The 18,490-nt window shown below is 43.8% G+C and overlaps 1 protein-coding gene across 2 annotated transcripts in view; it reads left to right on the plus strand.

Annotated features, from left to right (window-relative positions):
- Window positions 1–18,490, plus strand: part of TDP1 (tyrosyl-DNA phosphodiesterase 1) — a 165,657-nt gene that overhangs the window by 129,657 nt on the left and 17,510 nt on the right. For both annotated transcript variants that reach the window (XM_077463750.1, XM_077463751.1), the window contains exon 15: window positions 5,467–5,581. In XM_077463750.1, the coding sequence (XP_077319876.1) occupies window positions 5,467–5,581 (115 nt within the window). The remainder of the gene's footprint in view (window positions 1–5,466; window positions 5,582–18,490) is intronic.

The raw sequence follows: 18,490 nt of genomic DNA on the forward strand, positions 1-18,490 counted from the left end.
GTGTCCTCTGATGGCCAGTCACGAAACTACAGAGAATAATGCTCAGGAGACCTATCTACAGATCTGCGCTCCCACCAATGTGCTCATTGCCCGAGTCTATGAATATGCAATATTTTATATTTACTCGGTTGCAGCGCCGATTGAAACAACATGTCATCTCCAGATAATACATTTTGATATTCCCTTCTCACCATTAAGAATTCTTCTGCTTTGAATGCTTAATTAAAACAGTTTTTTTTTTTTTTTTTCTTTTTGTTCAGACATCTGTTCTGTTTTCACGGAAGAGTCCATAATGAGTTTCTTCTCAGATTTCAGAATAAACATTATATAAAGGGTTTATTAAATGAAGCAATGCCGAGATAATAAAGCGCATAACAATCGGGGTTCAGTCTGCTGACAGATCTTAGAACACTGGTTTCTGATTGGTTACCCTGCTTGCCTCTTTGCTTTAACCCTTTCGCTGCCAGAGCTGTTTTTTTTTTTGTGTGGGTGAGGGGTTTCGCACACGTGTTTAACCACTTAAGGACCAGGCCTCTTTTTCAGACTTGGTGTTTTCATGTTTAAAACTGTTTTTTTTTTTGCTAGAAAATTACTTAGAACTCCCAAACATTTTATATTGTTTTTTTTCTAACACCCTAGAAAATAAAATGGCGGTCATTGAAATACTTTTTTTTACACCGTATTTGCGCAGCGGTCTTACAAGCGCACTTTTTTTTTTTAAAAATGCACTTTTTTGAATAAAAAAATAAGACAACAGTAAAATTAGCCCAATTTTTTTTTTTATATTGTGAAAGATAATGGTATGCCAAGTAAATTGATACCCAACATGTCACGCTTCAAAATTGCGCCCGCTCGTGGAATGGCGTCAAACTTTTAGCCTCAAAAATCTCCATAAGCGACATTTAAAAAATTCTACAGGTTGCATTTTTTGCGTTACAGAGGAGGTCTAGGGCTAGAATTATTGCTCTCGCTCTACCGATCGCGGCGATACCTCACATGTGTGGTTTGACCACCGTTTTCATATGCGGGCGCTACTCACGTATGCGCCCGCTTCTGTGCGCAAGCTCGTCGTGACGGGGTGTTTTTAAAAAAAATTTTTTTTTTTCTTATTTATTTTAATTGATTTTATTTATTTTTACACTTTAAAAAAAAAAAAAAAAAAAAAAAATGGATCACTTTTATTCCTATTACAAGGAATGTAAACATCCCTTGTAATAGAAAAAAGCATGACAGGTCCTCTTAAATATGAGATCTGGGGGTCAAAAAGTCCTCAGATCTCATATTTGGGCTAAAATGCAAAAAAAAAAAAAAAAAAAAAAGAAAATCTGACATTTAAAAAAAAATATATCTTTAAGAGGTATGGGCGGAAGTGACGTTTTGATGTCGCTTCCGCCCTCCTATGGTATAGAGACGAGTGGGGGCCATCTTAGCCTCACTTGTCTCTATGCCCAGCTAGGAAGAGGACCCGATCGCCTCCGCCGCTACCGACGGCTCCGGTAAGCGGCGGAAGGTGCGGGAGGGCGGCGGGAGGGGGGGTGGCACCTCTCCCGCCGCCGATAGCAGTGATCTCGCGGCGAATCCGCTGCGGAGACCACCGTTATCGTACAGCCGACCGCCGCCTGAAGAGATGGATATCTCGGTTGTGGCAGCAGCTGCTGCCGTTACCGAGATATCCCTCTTCAAAAAAAGGACGTACATCCCCGTGAGGCGGTCCACAAGTGGTTAAAAAAAAAAATCGTTTTAGGCCTGAAGATTATACCAAACCCACAAATATTATTATATATTTTCTAAAAGCAGACACCCTAGAGCAGGGGGTCTCATACTGGTGGCCCTCCAGCTGTTGCGGAACTACAAGTCCCATCTTGCCTGAGGGAGTCATGCTTGTAACGGTCAGCCTTGCAATGCCTCATGGGACTTGTGGTTTTGCAACAGCTGGAGGGCCGCCAGTTTGCGACCCCTGCCTTAGAGAATAAAATAGTGGTAGTTGCAATTTTTTATGACCGCAAAGGTCTAGGAAATGCAAAATTTCAGAAAAAAACACACCAACGTAAATTTTAAACAAACACAATAAATGACCCACGTTTTTTGGTAAAATATAAATGGCAAGGTTGCACCGAGTAAATAGTGACCCAACAGGACAAACCTTTAAAGCAGAGCTCCACCCAGAAATTTTTTTTTTTACATTTTCACAGTCCTTTAATCTGTATTAACCACATGCCGACCAGCTGCCACAGTTACACTGCGACAACATGGCTCGGCTGCACGAATCACCAGCATGATGAGTCGTACCATAGACGGCCACTAGGGGGCGCGTGCGTGCCACCGTAGGCGCGTGTGCGCGCCCCCTGCTCACCCACGGAGCAGATGCAAGTGCCCGGCAGTCGCGACCGCTCAGGGCACACCGAGAACCGGAATTTGTGTGTGTAAACACATCGTTTCCGATTCTCTGAGGGGGGAACAGACAGATCGTCTGTTCATACAGAGCATGAACAGATGATCTGTCATCTCCCCTGCACAGTCTCCTCCCCCCTTCAGTTAGAACATGTACTAGGACACACTTAACCCCTTCACTGCCCCCTAGTGGTTATCCCCTTCACTGCCAGTGACATTTTCACAGTAATCAATGCAATTTAATAGCATTGATCGCTGTAAAAATGCCAGTGGTCCCAAAAATGTGTCAAAATTGTCTGATAAAAATTTCAGATCGCCGCCATTGCTAGTAAAAAAAAAAAAAATAGTAAAATAATAATAAAAAGCCATAAAACTATCCCCTATTTTGTAGACGCTATAACTTTTGTGCAAACCAATCAATATACACTTATTGCCATTTTTTTTTTTTTTAGACCAAAAATATGTAGAAGAGTACGTAACGGCTTAAACTGAGGAAAAAAAAGTTTTTTTATATATTTTTTGGGGATATTTATTATAGCAAAAAGTTAAAAATATTGCGTTTTTTCAAAATTCAAAAATAGCGCAAAAAATAAAAACCACAGACGCGATCAAATACCACCAAAAGAAAGCTCTAATTTTGGGAAAAAGGATGTCAATTTTGTTTGGGTGTAACGTCGCACGACCGCGCAATTAACAGTTAAAGCCGAATTGCAAAAAGTGCTCTGATCAGGAAGGGGGTAAAATCTTCCAGGGCTGAAGTGGTTAAAGCGGAGTTCCGGGCTTTTTTTTTATTATTAAAAGTAAGCAGCTACAAAAAGTTTGCTGACTTTTAATAAACAAACTCTTACCTGTTCCATGGTCCAGCGATGCATGGAGCCCCGCACTGCGCATGCACGAGTCACGCTGCACTCTCCCAGTGGACAGGCAATCTTCTGGGACCTGTGAGGTGTCCCAGAAGATTGCCGAGAGGGAGGGACTGCCTACGGGGAGAGGAGGAGTCGCCTAGGCGGTCCATGGGCGGAAGGAGGAAGTGGGACAGAAAGTCCCCCTCTAAAGCAGTCACCCACTCCCCCCCCCCCCCAAAAAAAATTACATGCCAAATGTGACATGTAAGGGGGGAGAAGTGCTCAAAGCAGAAGTTCCACTTTTGGGTTGTACTCCACTTTAAAAAAGATTTGGATTTAAAAAGATGTTTTAACTCAACAGAAATGCCCTGTTGCTATGTGGTGGCTCCTAATCTGCCACTTCTGGGTCCGCGGCACTCCGCATCACTTACTTTCTCGCCTGTGCTCCTGGGAAATGGGAGTCATCATTTCCCAGGAGTCGGTGGGCAGTACTGTGAGAAAAATTGCGTTATTTCCCTACAGGAACGTGATTTAAGGTGGAGCTTCTTGGTTGCCATCGCAACGGGGCGGGTACTTCCAATGACGCCATTGTTGTAATGGCAACATGAGAAATTTCCTGCGCCGCTTACTGCGCATGCGCGAGAAGGGGGCGGTGCATGCTGGTAATACAGCAACACCGTATCCCGGAATTATATTCTTGTGGGTTTCACCTCCCCACAACTAAGATGGGAATGCCCGAGTAGGAGTATTATAAGGTAATTTTAGAATAAAATGGTAATAAAAGCGGTGCTATTTTCGAGACTAAACAATGTTAATTAAACATTATATAATAGAAAGACATAGATTAAACATTTAAAAAAAAACACATATACTGAGTGGATCTCTGCTATTTATGTGCGCCCGTGAAATGGCAACAAGCTTTTTTTTTTTTTAAATATTTTTTTATAAGAAGAAAGGAGAAAAAAGTGGCACTACGTGTAGTAGTTAGATGCAATTTAATATGCCCCCCCCCCAATGGGTTACTCACAAGAGGTGGGCAGTAAACAGGCTCTTCAATATATATACACTTTAGAGGGGTCTGTCCGTCTAATCCTCGTGCGCTGAGCAGCAGTGTATCACGCACTGTGGGGGAGACAGGAGCTGTAACCATATGATGGCCACAGAAGCCCTCGAGTGGTTCCGAGATCTGGGATGGACCGCAGTGTGCCAGGTCCCAGGGTGTTGCGCAACGCGTTTTGAAGCATGCGCCGCGCTGTATTCGATCATGCGTACTCCTTTTTCAAGTTGCAGATAGAATGGGGAGCCTGGTATTTATGAAATTAGGCAGAAACCCTAAGGCAGTGATGGCAAACCTTGGCTCACCAAATGTTTTTGAACTACATTTCCCATGATGCTCATGCACTCTGCAGTATAGCTGAGCATCAATGTAGTTCCAAAACAACTAGGGTGCCAAGGCTCGCCATCACTGCCCTAGGGAATGAAATTAATGCAATGTTTTATGTCACATGGTATTTGTGCAGCGATTTTTCAAAGACATTAATGAATAAAAAAAAAAAACATATATAACCCAATTTTTTGGTAAAATATGAACAATGATGTTTTGCTGTGTAAATAGATACCTAACATGTCATGCTTTAAAATGGAGCATGCTCGTTGAATGGTGACAAAGTGCGGTACTTAAAAATTTCCATAGGCGTCATTTTAAATGTCTTTACAGGTTACCTGTTTAGAGTTACAGAGGAGGTGCAGCACTATTGCTCTCGCTCTAACGTTTGGGGAGATACCTCACATTTTATTTTTGTATTTTTACAATGTCCCTTTAATTTTTTATTTTTTTTATCGATTTTATTCATATTACAAGGAATGTAAATATCCCTTGTAATAGAAATAAGGATGACAGGTCCTCTTTATAAAGAGATCTGAGGTCAAAAAGACCCCAAATCTCTTCTTTACCTTTAAAAGTAAAAGATCACAAATAAAATACGGTAATAAATAAAAGCATTTTAAAAAAAGAGCAGTACATGTTTTTGTCACTACAGGTCCCTCTCAGTACTTCTTTTCACCCGCAAAGTAACTTCAATCTTCTGAGTTGAATGACAGTCCCTACCTCTAACCCATTTCCTCTGAGTCCAGGTTGTCATGGACCCGCCCCCAGGCTGTGAATGGACAATGACCATCCTATTTCATGTGTACGGAGGACGTTTCTTAAACGCACTGTCTTTCTCTGCAGGGCTTCGACAATGGAACATTCCAGGTTAAGGTCAATGTCTACGCCAATAACGAAGACTCTAAAGGAACATTCCCAGTGCCTTATGATCTACCTCCAGAACGCTATACGGGGAAAGGTAGGTGATGTCTGTAATATAGTCATGCCATAGAACAGGCATCACTACATGGCGGACCGCTGTTTGTATCCGGACCAAGTGACAGTTATATCCGGACTGCCATGGTTGCACCATTTAGGAGCCGGAACTCTTTCTCCCTGTCCTGGCCGCATTGTAGATCTCTCTCCTGCTTCCTTCCCCACAGATGCTCCACCACCATGCTTGCAGCAGAAACGAGAACAAGGCAGGTCTGGACAGAGTGCAGGAACCGCAAGCAGGTGATTGGTGGCTTGGGCCCTGGGTGGTCCAAGCCACCAATCACTGGCTTGTTAAAAGGAAAAGATGGTCAGCTCCCCTCTCCACCCACACCTACCTTGTGTAAGGTAGAACTGAAACCTCTGCTGGGAAGGGGGAGGGGAGGGTGAAGAGGGGGCTGAGGACAGTGCTATTGGGGGGAGGGGGGGTGGTGAGAGGAGTTGAGGAAACTGCTATAAAGGTGGGTTGTGGACACTGTTAAACAAGGCGCTAAAAAGGGGGGGGGGGCAATATTGCTATGAAGTATATGGGGGGGGGGGGTCAGGACACTGCTATGAAGGGGGAGGCTAACAGGGGGGGTGACGCTGACATGAGGGGGCTAAGGGGATGGAGGACACTGACATGAAGGGGGACCTGTGATGTAAAGAGGGGGCTGTGACATGGGGGAACTGTGATGTAAAGGGGGGCAGTGACATGGGAGGGAACTTTGATGTAAGTGGGAGCTGTGACATGGAAGGAACTGTGATGTAAAGGGGGGGCTATGACATGGAAGGAACTGTGATGTAAAGGGGGGGGGCTGTGACATGTAAGGAACTGTGATGTAAAGGGGTGGGGGGCTGTGACATGGAAGGAACTGTGATGTAAAGGGGGGGGGGCTGTGACATGGAAGGAACTGTGATGTAAAGGGGGGGCTGTGACATGGAAGGAACTGTGATGTAAAGGGGGGGGGGGGCTGTGACATGGAAGGAACTGTGATGTAAAGGGGGGGGGGGCTGTGACATGGAAGGAACTGTGATGTAAAGGGGGGGGGGCCTGTGACATTGGGGGAACTGTGATATAAAAGGGGGCTGTGATTTGAAGAGGGAGCTGTGACATAAAAGGGAGGGGGGCTGTGATCTAAAAGGGGGGGGGGCTGTGATGTAGGGGGAAATGTGACATAAAGGGGGATAAACTGTGATGTGAAGGGGGGACTGAGGACGATGTGACTGGGACTATATGTATGAGGCAAACATACTGTGTATTTGAATTCAATACCCCTGCCATAGAATATCATTTTTAAGTTTCATGTTTTTTTTTTTAATGACCCTTTAACAGGCCTTTAAGGCCCCTCTCCTAAGGCAACCTTGTCAGAACTCTGCCATGTGACTGTACATGTGATTTCCATCTCATTTTAATCATGCAACTACTTTGGCACAAACAACTCTTCCTCTCAGTTTGGGGTCTTTCAGACCTCACTGGCTGGTGACACGCAATAGATTCTGTCAAAGCCACGGCATTATGAAAGCGCATTATGCTGAGCACCAATTTTCAGAGTCTGGAGGAAATTGGCAGCATTCTCATTATTTTCCAGCTTTGTGTTCCTCTGTCACACAATGCTTCACATTTTAAGGTTTCCTCCAGATAGATGAAGATTCGATTACCATCATTTTCTGCTTACCGGAGAAGAAAAGAGAGCTGCATTGTCATATTTGTCAAGTCCTAAGAGTGTTTTTTTTGTATGTGTGTGTGAAAAGTTATTTGACAAAGTTATTTTGTGAGCTTTGAACTGACTGGTGTTTTTTCCCATATTGATAACATTCATTCAAGTATACTATTCTTCCTTTCTTTACTCCTCTGCCCTCCCAACCTCTCCTCTCCCTCCCTACCTCCCCTCCCTCTCTCTCTCTTCCTCTCCCCGCCTTTTTCCTCTCTGCCTCTCACTTTCTCTTCTTTTATTTCCTTCCTCTCCTCTCCTTTTTCCTACCTGCTCCTCCCTTCCTTTCCTTTTGCCTCTCCGCCTCTCCCTTCCTTTCTTCTCTCCCCATCCTTCCCTACTGCACCCTTCCTCTCCTCTCCCAACCTCTCTTCTTATTTCCACTCCCTTCCTTTCCTCAACATTTCCCTCCCTGGCCCTCTATTCCTCGCCTCGTCCTTCCCCACCTCTCCCTTTCTTTCTTCCTCTCCTCTTCCTCGCCTTTCTTCTCCCCTCCCAACCTCTCATCTTTGCTCCCTTCCTCTTCTTCTATCCTTTTTCCTCCCATCCCTTTCATTTCCTCTCTTCTCTTTTCCTGTCCTCTTCAAATCTTTCCCTTCCTTGCCTCTCCCCTCCTCTTTCTTCCTCACTTCTCCCTTCATCTTTTCTCCTTTTTCTCCTCTTCTCTCTCCTCCCTGCTTCTCCTTTCCTCCCCTATTCTCTCTCCTCCCTGCTTCTCCTTTCCTCTCTTCTCCTCCCCTTTTCCCTCCCCATCTCTCACTTCCTTCTCTTCTCCCTTTCCTCTCCTGTTCTTTCCTCATCTCTCCCTTTCTCTCCTCCCAGCTTCCCTCTTTCTTTCTGATACGTTTGTCCCCTCTTTCTTCCTCCCCTTTCCTGCTCTTCTCTCTTCCTTTCCTCTTCACACTTCCTCTACTCTCTGCTTGTCCCTTCCTCTCTTCTCTTCTCCTTTTCCCCTCCCCATTTCTCACTTACCCTCTTCACCCATTTTCTCTTCTCTCCCTTCCTCTCTTCTTCCCAGGCTCCTCTCTTTCTTCCTCTCCTTTCCTGTTTTTCTCTCTTCCTCTCCTCGTCATTCTTCCTCTTTTTTCTCCCTTCCTCTCATGTATCCCTCTGCCATCCGGGACTCTCTCTGGCTGAGACATAGCAGCAGTGCCATTGGCTCCCACAGCTGTCAATCAAAGTCAGCCAATCAGGGGCGAGAGGGGATGGGGCTGAAAAGGCAGCTCTGTGTCTGAATGGACACACAGAGCTGCAGCTCGGGTGCCCCCACAGCAAGCTGCTTGCTATGGGGGGCACTTGACAGGAGGGAGGGCCTAGGAGAAGCAAAGAGGCACCCGAGTAGAGGAGGATCTGAATGGATAAGGAACAAAAGAACTCTGGATAGCCGCACTCCGGATCAGATTAAGTGAATTGTGCCTTTATTGTTTCCACTAAAAATCTTCACATCACGCAAATCACAACAGCAGAAAGAAAAAGAATACAGAACAAAAATTCTGACGCGTTTCGCGCTAAAATTAGCGCTTACTCAGGGGAGGATCTGGGCTGCTTTGTGCAAAACCAACTGCAACAGAGCGGGCAAGTATAACATGTTTGTTATTTTTATTTGTATTTTTAAACAAGGCTTTACAATCACAAAGTCTCGCTTCTCTTCTTTCCCTTGTTGTTTCCCTTACAAACACTGTCACAATATTGGAGAACAATATATTATGTACAGCAGATCTCCAGCCAAACATAACAAGAATAATAACCCATGAAAAGAATGAGTAAACAAAAACAACTTTTGCTGCAATATTCACCTTTAATCCAGAAACTTCCCCCAAAGTACTATTTTCTCCCACTATTAATTTATTACAGATATTTATATAGCGCCAACAAATTACATACTGCAAAGCACAGCATTTTAGTTACATTACATTCATATTACTCCCTACCCTACTATTTATGTCTCACATTAATACATAGACCTACGGTACTATGGCAAATTTAGACAGGAGCCAAATAACATACCAGCTTGTATTAGGAGTGTGAGAGGAAACTGGAGTACCCGGAGGCAACCCACACAAGAACAGGGGGAACATGCAGGATTCATGCAGATAGTGTCCTGGCTGAGATTCGAACCAAGGACCCCATGCTCTTGATCTAATGGCCAGCATCATTCTACCCGCTTCCTCTGAGCCTAGATGGTCCTGGACCCATTGTGCCATGATTCAGGCTTGATGGCCGAAACGCATTGGATTTTTTGACTGTTGTTCATCTGCAATAATATAACAATGTTTTAACCGACTTCCATGGCACCAGACTTTCTCCCTTTTTTGCATGGGTCCTGAGCCTGTGACTGGACAGTGAAAGGAGAAACAATATAATGATTAACTCATCTCTTTGTCACTCTGCTCTTTCCTCCCCATCAACATGCTTCTTGTGAGCACATGAACTGATTTGCTCCTTGCACCACTTCTTCCACATTCTAGCCCTGCTGTACAGGAATTGAAAGAGGCCTGTATCAAGTTAAATTCAGGTACTTATATTGCTTGCATTTAAAAAAAAAAATTTAATAAATGATTACAAATGTACATTCATTTGTTTCTATTATACTTGCTTAGAGTTCAGCTTTAAGGGCTCTTATCTTGTTAATACATTTGCTACAATAACTTTAGTAGGTTCATTGACTGTAATGGCTTACATACAGAGCCTTGCAAAAGTATTCACACCCTTGGCTTTACCTATTTTGTTACATCATAGCCTTTTTTGTTCAATGTTTTTTTAATCTGAATTAAACGCGATGGATCAGAGCACAATAATCTAAGTTGGTGAAGTAAAATTCGAAAAATAGATACATAAAACTATTTTTCAGAAATAAAAAAACTGATAATTGGCATGTGCGTATGTATTCACCTCCTTTGTCATGAACCCATAAAAAGCTCTGGTGAAACCAATTGACTTCAGAAGTCACATAATTAGTGAAATGATGTCCACCTGTGTGCAATCTAAGTGTCACATGATCTGTCATTACATATACACACCTTTTTGAAAGGCCCCAGAGGCTGCAACACCTAAGCAAGAGGCACCACTAACCAAACGCTGCCATGAAGACCAAAGAACTCTCTAAACAAGTAAGGGACAATGTTGACGAAGTACAAGTCAGGGTTAGGTTATAAAAAAAATATCCAAATCTTTGATGATCCCTAGGGGCACCATCAAATCTATTATAACCAAATGGAAAGAATATGGCACAACAGCAAACCTGCCAAGAGACGGCCGCTCACCAAAACTCACAGACCGGGCAAGGAGGGCATTAATCAGAGAGGCAGCACAGAGACCTAAGGTAACCCTGGAAAAGCTGCAGAGTTGTACAGCAGAGACTGGAGTATCTGTACATAGGACAACAATAAGCCGCACGCTCCATAGAGTTGGGCTTTATGGCAGAGTGGCCAGAAGAAAGACATTACTTTCATCACAAAACAAAATGGCACATTTTGAGTTTGCAAAAAGGCATGTGGGAGACTCCCAAAATGTATGGAGGAAGGTGCTCTGGTCTGATGAGACTAAAATTGAACTTTTTGGCCATCAAAGAAAGCACTATGTCTGGGGTAAACCCAACACATCACATAACCCAAAGAACACCACCCCAACAGTGAAACATGGTGGTGGCAGCATCATGCTATGGGGATGTTTTTCAGCAGTCGGGACTGGGAAACTGGTCAGAGTTGAGGGAAAGATGGATGGTGCCAAATACAGGGATTTTCTTGAGCAAAACCTGAACCACTCTGTGTGTGATTTGAGGCTAGGATGGAGGTTCACCTTCCAGCAGGACAATGACCCCAAACACACTGCTAAAGCAACACTTGGGTGGTTTAGGGGAAAACATGTAAATGTGTTGGAATGGCCTAGTCAAAGCCCAGACCTCAATCCAATAGAAAATCTGTGGTCAGACTTAAAGATTGCTGTTCACAAGCGCAAACCATCCAATTTGAAGGAGCTGGAACAGTTTTGCAAGGAGGAATGGGCAAAAACCCCAGTGGTAAGATTTGGCAAGATCATAGAGACTTATCCAAAGCGACTTGGAGCTGTGATAGCCACAAAAATGGCTTTACAAAGTATTGACTTTAGGGGGTGAATAGTTATTCACATTGACCTTTTCTGTTATTTTGTCCTATTTGTTTGCTTCACAATAAAAAAAAATAAAAAATCTTCAAAAGTCTTGTGGGCATGTTCTGCAAATCCTCAAAAAATCCATGTAAATTCCAGGTTGTGAGGCAACAAAACACGAAAAATGCCAAGGGGGTGAATACTTTTGTAAGGCACTGTACATATTACCAATATAAACCACAAACCTCAATATAAAAATACAATGAAAAATGTGTGAAGCAGCTTGCAAGTAAAATGCAAAGTTTCCAAAAATGATATTCACATTAACTATAAAACAAAAACCTTATGTAAATATGTACTGTACATACTCCATAGTTTATCTTTAAGGACTCGTTTACACTTGCTTCAACCACTTCAGCCCCGGAAGATTTGGCTGCTCAGTGACCAGGCCATTTTTTGAGATGCGGCACTGCGTAACTGTTTTTTTTTGCCACAAGTCGAGCTTACTTTTTGGTGGTATTCGATCATCTCTGCGGTTTTTATTTTTTGTGCTATAAATAAAAAAAGAGCGACAATTTTGAAAAAAAAAAACAATATTTTGTACTTTGCTATAATAAATATCCCCATTTTTTTATTTTTATTTTTTTAAAGCACATTTTTTGCTTAGTTTAGGCCGATGTATATTTTTTTACATATTTTTGCTAATAAAAATCGCAATAAGAGTATATTGATTGGTTTGCGCAAAGGTTATAGCATCCTCAAAATAGGGGAAAGATTTATGCCATTTTTATTATTATTATTTTTTTTTACTAGTAATGGTGGCAATCAGCAATTTTTATCGGGACTGCGACATTATGACAGACACATCGAACACGATTTTTTGGGACCATTGTCATTTATACAGCGATCAGTGCTATAAAAATGCAAATTGTAAAATTGCAAAAAAGTGTAAATGTCACTGGCAGGGAAGGGGTTAACACGAGGGGGCGATCAAGGGGTTAACTGTGTTCCCTAGGGAGTGATTCTAACTGTGGGGAGAGGGGACTGACTGGGTCAGGAGTAGGGATGAGCTCAGGCCTGTTCGCATGGTCCACGTGGAAGTCGGTGCAGCACTGTGCTAATCACAGGCAGTGAGACATGGCCCGATCTCTGCAGCCGCGCATCGGTGCAATGTCTCACTGCCTGTGATTAGCGCAGCGCTGCGCTGACTTCCTGGCAGGCTCTGCACGTGGACCATGCGAACACGCCTGAGCTCATCCTTAGGAGACAGATCGTTGTTCTTAGTAAAAGAGACACATACCTGGAGCGCCAGGGTGCCAACGTGATGCACAGGGAGAAGGGAAAAAGCGGCCAAATCTGGTTACAATGTTAGATACAAAAGCAATGTGCATGATTATATAAACTAAAAAAGTATGTAAACAAAGAAAATAAACAATATAGAGTGAGATACAGATAATCAATTAGGGAGGATTGGGTAAATCCCCGTACAGGGCCAAGGCAACCAAAGTACATGCTGAACTCAAGGGAACATTGATCCTGAGGCTTGATTATGTACAATTGTAGAATTAAAACTATACGTATAATGCAAGTACAGACACAGGGGAATATTAGAACTAACAAGCAGATGAGCACGGAAGAGTTACAGCATGTGGGGCAGGTAGGTGTCAGAGTAAGAATCATTAACCTCATTATTCAGAGAGTCGTGGTTAATGATTCTTACTCTGAATGGTCTAAGGTTATCAGTGGTGTACCCCAAGGTTCAGTGCTGGGACCCTTACTTTTTAATATCTTTATAAATGATATTGGGACTTGGATCAAAAGTAGCATTTCTGTCTTTGTAGATGACACCAAACTATGCAGTGGAATTACAGGATGTCTCCAACTTACAAGCCAGCCTCAATGCTCTGTCTAATTGGGTGACTATGTGGCAGATGAGGTTTAATGTTGAGAAATGTAAAGTTCTGCACTTGGGGGCTAAGAATATGCATCATATATTCTAGGGGGAGTACAACTGGGGGGATCCATAGCGGAGAAGGATCTGGGGGTTTTGGTAGATCATAAGCTCAATAATAGCATGCAATGCCAAGCTGCGGTTTCTAAAGCGAGCAAAGTCCTTTCTTGTATTAAGAGAGGTATGGACTCCAGAGAGAGAGAGACATCATTTTGCCCCTGTTGAAATCATTATTTAGACCTCATCTGGAATATGCAGTTCAGTTTTGGCCACCAGTTCTCAAAAAAGGATATCAGGGAACTGGAGAAAGTGCAGAGAAGGGCAACCAAACTGCTAAGAGGCATGGAGGAACTCGGCTATGAGGAAAGGTTAGAGGAACTGAATTTATTCACTCTTGATAAGAGGTGATTAAGGGGGGATATGATCACCATGTACAAATATATAAGGGGTCCATATAGTCAACTTGGTGTTGAGTTATTCACTTTACAGGCAACAAAGAGGACAAGGGGGCACTCTTTACGTCTGGAGGAAAAGAGATTTCATCTCCAAATACGGAAAGGTTTCTTCACAGTAAGAGCTGTGAAAGTGTGGAATAGACTCCCTGCAGAGGTGGTTCTGGCCAGCGCAGTAGATTGCTTTAAGAGACGCCTGGATTATTTCCTAAATGTACATAATATAACGGGGTACTGACAAAATCCAATTGCCTCTCGGGGGATCAGGAAGGAATTTTTTCCCTGCTTTAACATATTGGATCATGCTCTGTTGGGGTTTTTCGCATTCCTCTGGATCAACTGTGGGTATAGAATTGGATGGACTTGTGTCTTTTTTCAACCTGACTAACTATGTAACTATGTATCACTACACAGAAGTTATCTAATATTCTAATATTCCCCTGTGTCTGTACTTTCACTATATGTATAGTTTTAATTCTCCGATTGTACTTAATCAAGCCACAGGATTTATGTTCCCTTGAGTTCAGCATGTACTTTGGTTGCCTTGGCCCTGTAGGGGGATTTACCCAATCCTCCTTAATTGATTATCTGTATCTCACTCTATATTGTTTGTTTCTTTGTTTACATAATTTTTTTAGTTTATATAATCATGCACATTGCTTTTGTATCTAACCTTGTAACCAGATTTATCCCCTTTGTTTCCTTCTCCTTGTGTGTCACATTGGCACCCCAGGTATGTGTCTCTTCGCAGCAACTTGGTAAGCTCCCTGGTGGTGGGACGGGCCCCCTTCAGGGGATTGGCCCGCCCTCCCATTTGCCCATGTCCTGGCTTGAGCGCGTGCGAGCAACCCCCTTCGCGCATGCACACTACGGGACCCTGTGGCATCACACGCCGGCTATGGGAGGCGTCAGTGTAACGTCACGGGGGTTGGTGGACTATAAGAAGCAGGCAGTTGATCTCAATATAGGCCTATTTTGGCTATTGTACAGCCCTCCTCACTTATTACCTAGGGTAGTTTGTTTCCCTCTAATGGGTATTTGGGTGGGAGTGCTGTGCATAGGCTTGTTGAGCTGTCGCTCCTCACCCTCGTTCCAGATTACCCATTCCATCGGCCTCCATCGGCATCCCCCTTCAGTGGGACCTCTCCTCCCAGGACCCTATATCTATTACAACTTCGTAATTGGGTATTTACCATGCTTACTTTTCTAGATGTTCAATTAGACTCACTACCACTTCACTCACTTCCTTCTTCCTCTACACTCCCACTTTTTTCCTTTTCCCACCCCTCCACTTGACTCTCTTATCCTTCTCAATTCCACACTTCTTCCCCTCCTTTTTCTTTTTCCCTCTCTTCCCCCCCCCCCCTTCCCTTCCTCCCATTCCCTTTCTCCATCCCCTTCCACCTATTCCTCTTCCCCCCTTTCTTTTTTTTCCCCCCTTCCCCCCTCCCTTCTTCCTTTTTTTCCCCCCTTCTCCCGTTCCTCCCCCTCCCATATGTTTCCCTTCACCTTCCTGGTTTCATTCCTTCTTTTTCACCTTTTATCTATCTAGCGGCCATCTGTGCTTTTTTTTTTTCACCATTCTAATTTCAATTCGAATTTTCACAGTGTTCCACGTTTTTTAGTTCTGTGTTGGACGGTCTGATCTGCCCTTTTTATTGACAGTTTTCCCATCACTGTCCTCCACTACCCACATGGTCACTGTTAACTCAACCATTCACTTGATACCCTTCACCACTCCCAATCACCTTAGTCCCTATATGTCACTACCCAACTCCCCTCCCTTCCCTTTCCCTTCTCTTCCCCTTCTCCCTCCCACTTGCACCTGGTTTCAGTTCATGGTTTACCCATTCCATGTACCCATGTACCTTATCTCATCCAGACTCCAGCCCTTCAAATTGTTAGTCTCCCCCAGTCACCGCAGGAGACCCCTCTTACTGGTGACGCCTCGTGCTTTGTGTATACTGGGACTCGGGTAACTGGTTCCTCATCTGTCCCCATATAAGGCTCCATGCACACTGAAGCTGATAAACTGCAGTTTATTGGCGTTTGGGCGTTTTTTGTAAAAGCCCATAAACTCCACTCTATGTTAGCCTATGTGTCCATGCACACATGGACGTTTTTCAGCTTTAATGAGCAGTGGAGTTTATGGGCTTTTTTCTGAACGCCAGAAATTCGCGTTCAAAGTGCCGTTTTTCAGCGGCAAAAAACGACAAACGCTCATTAACGCTCATTAACGCTCGTTCATTAGTGTTCGGCATTCTATTTTTCAATGCATTGTGGGATTTTTGGAGTGTCCTCTGTGTATTTTTATAAAAAACGCCCATTAACGCTAACGCTGTAAAACGCTCATTAACGCTCATTAACGCTCATTAACGCTAGTATAAAACGCTGTTAAAAGCAGGTTTTTCAACCAGCGTTTTCTGCCAGCAATCTGGCGTCCAGAAATAGCTTTTTTGAGCTTAAGTGTGCATGGAGCCGGTTGAACTTTGTCTAATTCATATTTTGCTGTAAATATTGTCTTTTTTGCTGTATGTGATTAATTACATTGTTATTGATCATGCTCTAAATAAGTTGCTGATATTTTCCTGATGAAGTGGTTCAGCCCGTGAAACTAGTTAAAATGCTGTCCATGACCAACTATCCTACTGTGATCTTCCCCGTCAGGGGAGTATTATCTTGGTGATATACACGGACTGTCACCTATTTTTTAATTTTCTATTGACATCTCTGTCATGTGTTTTTTACTATTTTACACGATTGTTCATACATTTGAATTTACCTGTATTGTATTGTACCGAGAAAGTCCATTTGCCCCTTAGCCTTCCTTGGTTGAGACCTGGCTGGGGACCAGGCTCCCAACCCCCTTGTTTCTAAATTTCTGGATGATGGTACAACCCTTACTTGATTTTACTCATTCACTAACTTTGATTGTAGAGGCTATCTATAAATGTCAAATGTCAGTGACTCCCCCCCTTTTCCCTCTCAAGTATCCTCCTTTCAGGTGCCCCTACTTATCTCAGGTGTCCCCCTTTTTTCCGCCCTCTCTCTCTCTAGTGATCTCCCTCCCCCTGTCAGGTGCCCCCAATCCCGGGATCCCCCTCTATGTAAGGTGTCCCCCTTGCTCTCTCTCAGGTGTTCCCCCTCCCTGTTTCTTCCTTTGTCATGTGTCCCCCCTCACTTCCTGTCAGGTGTCACTTCACCTGCTGCTGGATCTTGCCGTCCTCTGTCACCACCCAGTGTGTTGTGGCCCCGGAGGGACACAACTGGCACTGTAGGCAAGCACCCCAAGCAGAGAGACACCCATCCGGGGGATCTGGGAGGTTCCGGTCAGGGCTCCGGTCTCGGGGGTGGGGGGGTGTACGCGTCTGCTCCTGCTCTCCACCATGTTTCCCGCTGACATCACATGCTCGGACACACACAGAAAGAGGCACTGTCCCCTACCTACCTACACCTGGGGGTGGGGCTGTCACTCTGACATACTTGTCAATCACATTCTTATTTGCTGATGTCCGAAATTTCATGCTGGCTCCAACAGCTTCCCCTCCCCTCCCCTCCCCTCCGCAACAGGGAAACAGGAAACAACCCGGGGACACCATTGATTGGTGTGCCACGCACACTTTTAATGTAAGCATATTACAACAAATTGATTGATGGGTCAGAATCACCCAAATCCAGAGTTGCGAATATGTAACTGGAGTCTGTATATTGGCCGCCCAGTCTGAATTATTCTGCATCTTCCTCTCTGGCCTGCGGCTATACTGTGTGACATAAAGAAGGATGTATATTGTTCATAGGAGGCTGTACTCTTATGACAGTAGCAGAGAGAGAATGTCATCTTAGCCCGGCTATTCTTAATAATTCAGGTTTCTCTGTAGTGTGTAAGTACCTTAATAAAAGCAATTTTCTGTTATTTGAGGGGCCATAGAGCACTCACTGTCCTCACTGGAGTGTCTGGCTCCATAGTGCAAAAGAGGGGCAGTTGAGGGTTGGATACTAGTTAGAGATGTTGGCTCTAATGAATAGAAGTAACGAAAGAACTTGTGTAGAGTGAAAGAAGAGCACCGTAGATATCTGTCCACATATCATCTTTTTTTTCACCACATAAAAAAAAAGTGTCCTTAAAAGAATGACAGCCAATGCCTTTGGGAATATACCTTTTGGGGGTTGCACAAAAACTGCTCCTCATCAGGGCTTAGATGGAGCTTGCTGTAGTCACTGGTCCAGTTCTTTCACTCTACACAAAGTGTCTTTCCTGAGGGCCCTATCAAGGCCCTTTTATCTGATCAGGGCCCTCCATGAGCTTGGAGTCCAGGGCTCCATCATTCTAGTTTCTCAATTTTTTTCTTCTATGTATTCCTGTAACCATAGGAGACCGACTGCACAAACGGGGGTCCGTCATTTCTCCCTTTTAACATTTTGTGTCAGAGGATAGCCCTATGTTCATGCTAAGACTATTTAAATTCACTTACTGTTGATTGACTCATTACATCTGTTGGATGTTCTGTTCTAAGCCTTCATTACTCTTTCAGTAAATTATTATGTTACTCTTGATCTTCCTTCTGCTAGTTGGAGGTCATGTCTCTGCATCCTTGATCTCAACTTCATACTAAAAATATTGCATTCCTAAATATTGCTCACACCCAGGGCCACCATCAGGGGGGTACAGACAGTACTCATGTAAGGGGCCCGAACGTCCCTAGGGGCCCGTC

The sequence above is a fragment of the Lithobates pipiens genome, unplaced genomic scaffold, assembly GCF_037356315.1.
Source record: "Lithobates pipiens isolate NorthernLeopardFrog02 unplaced genomic scaffold, aLitPip1_a1.2 Scaffold_30, whole genome shotgun sequence".
In the NCBI taxonomy this organism is placed as follows: Eukaryota; Metazoa; Chordata; class Amphibia; order Anura; family Ranidae; genus Lithobates; species Lithobates pipiens.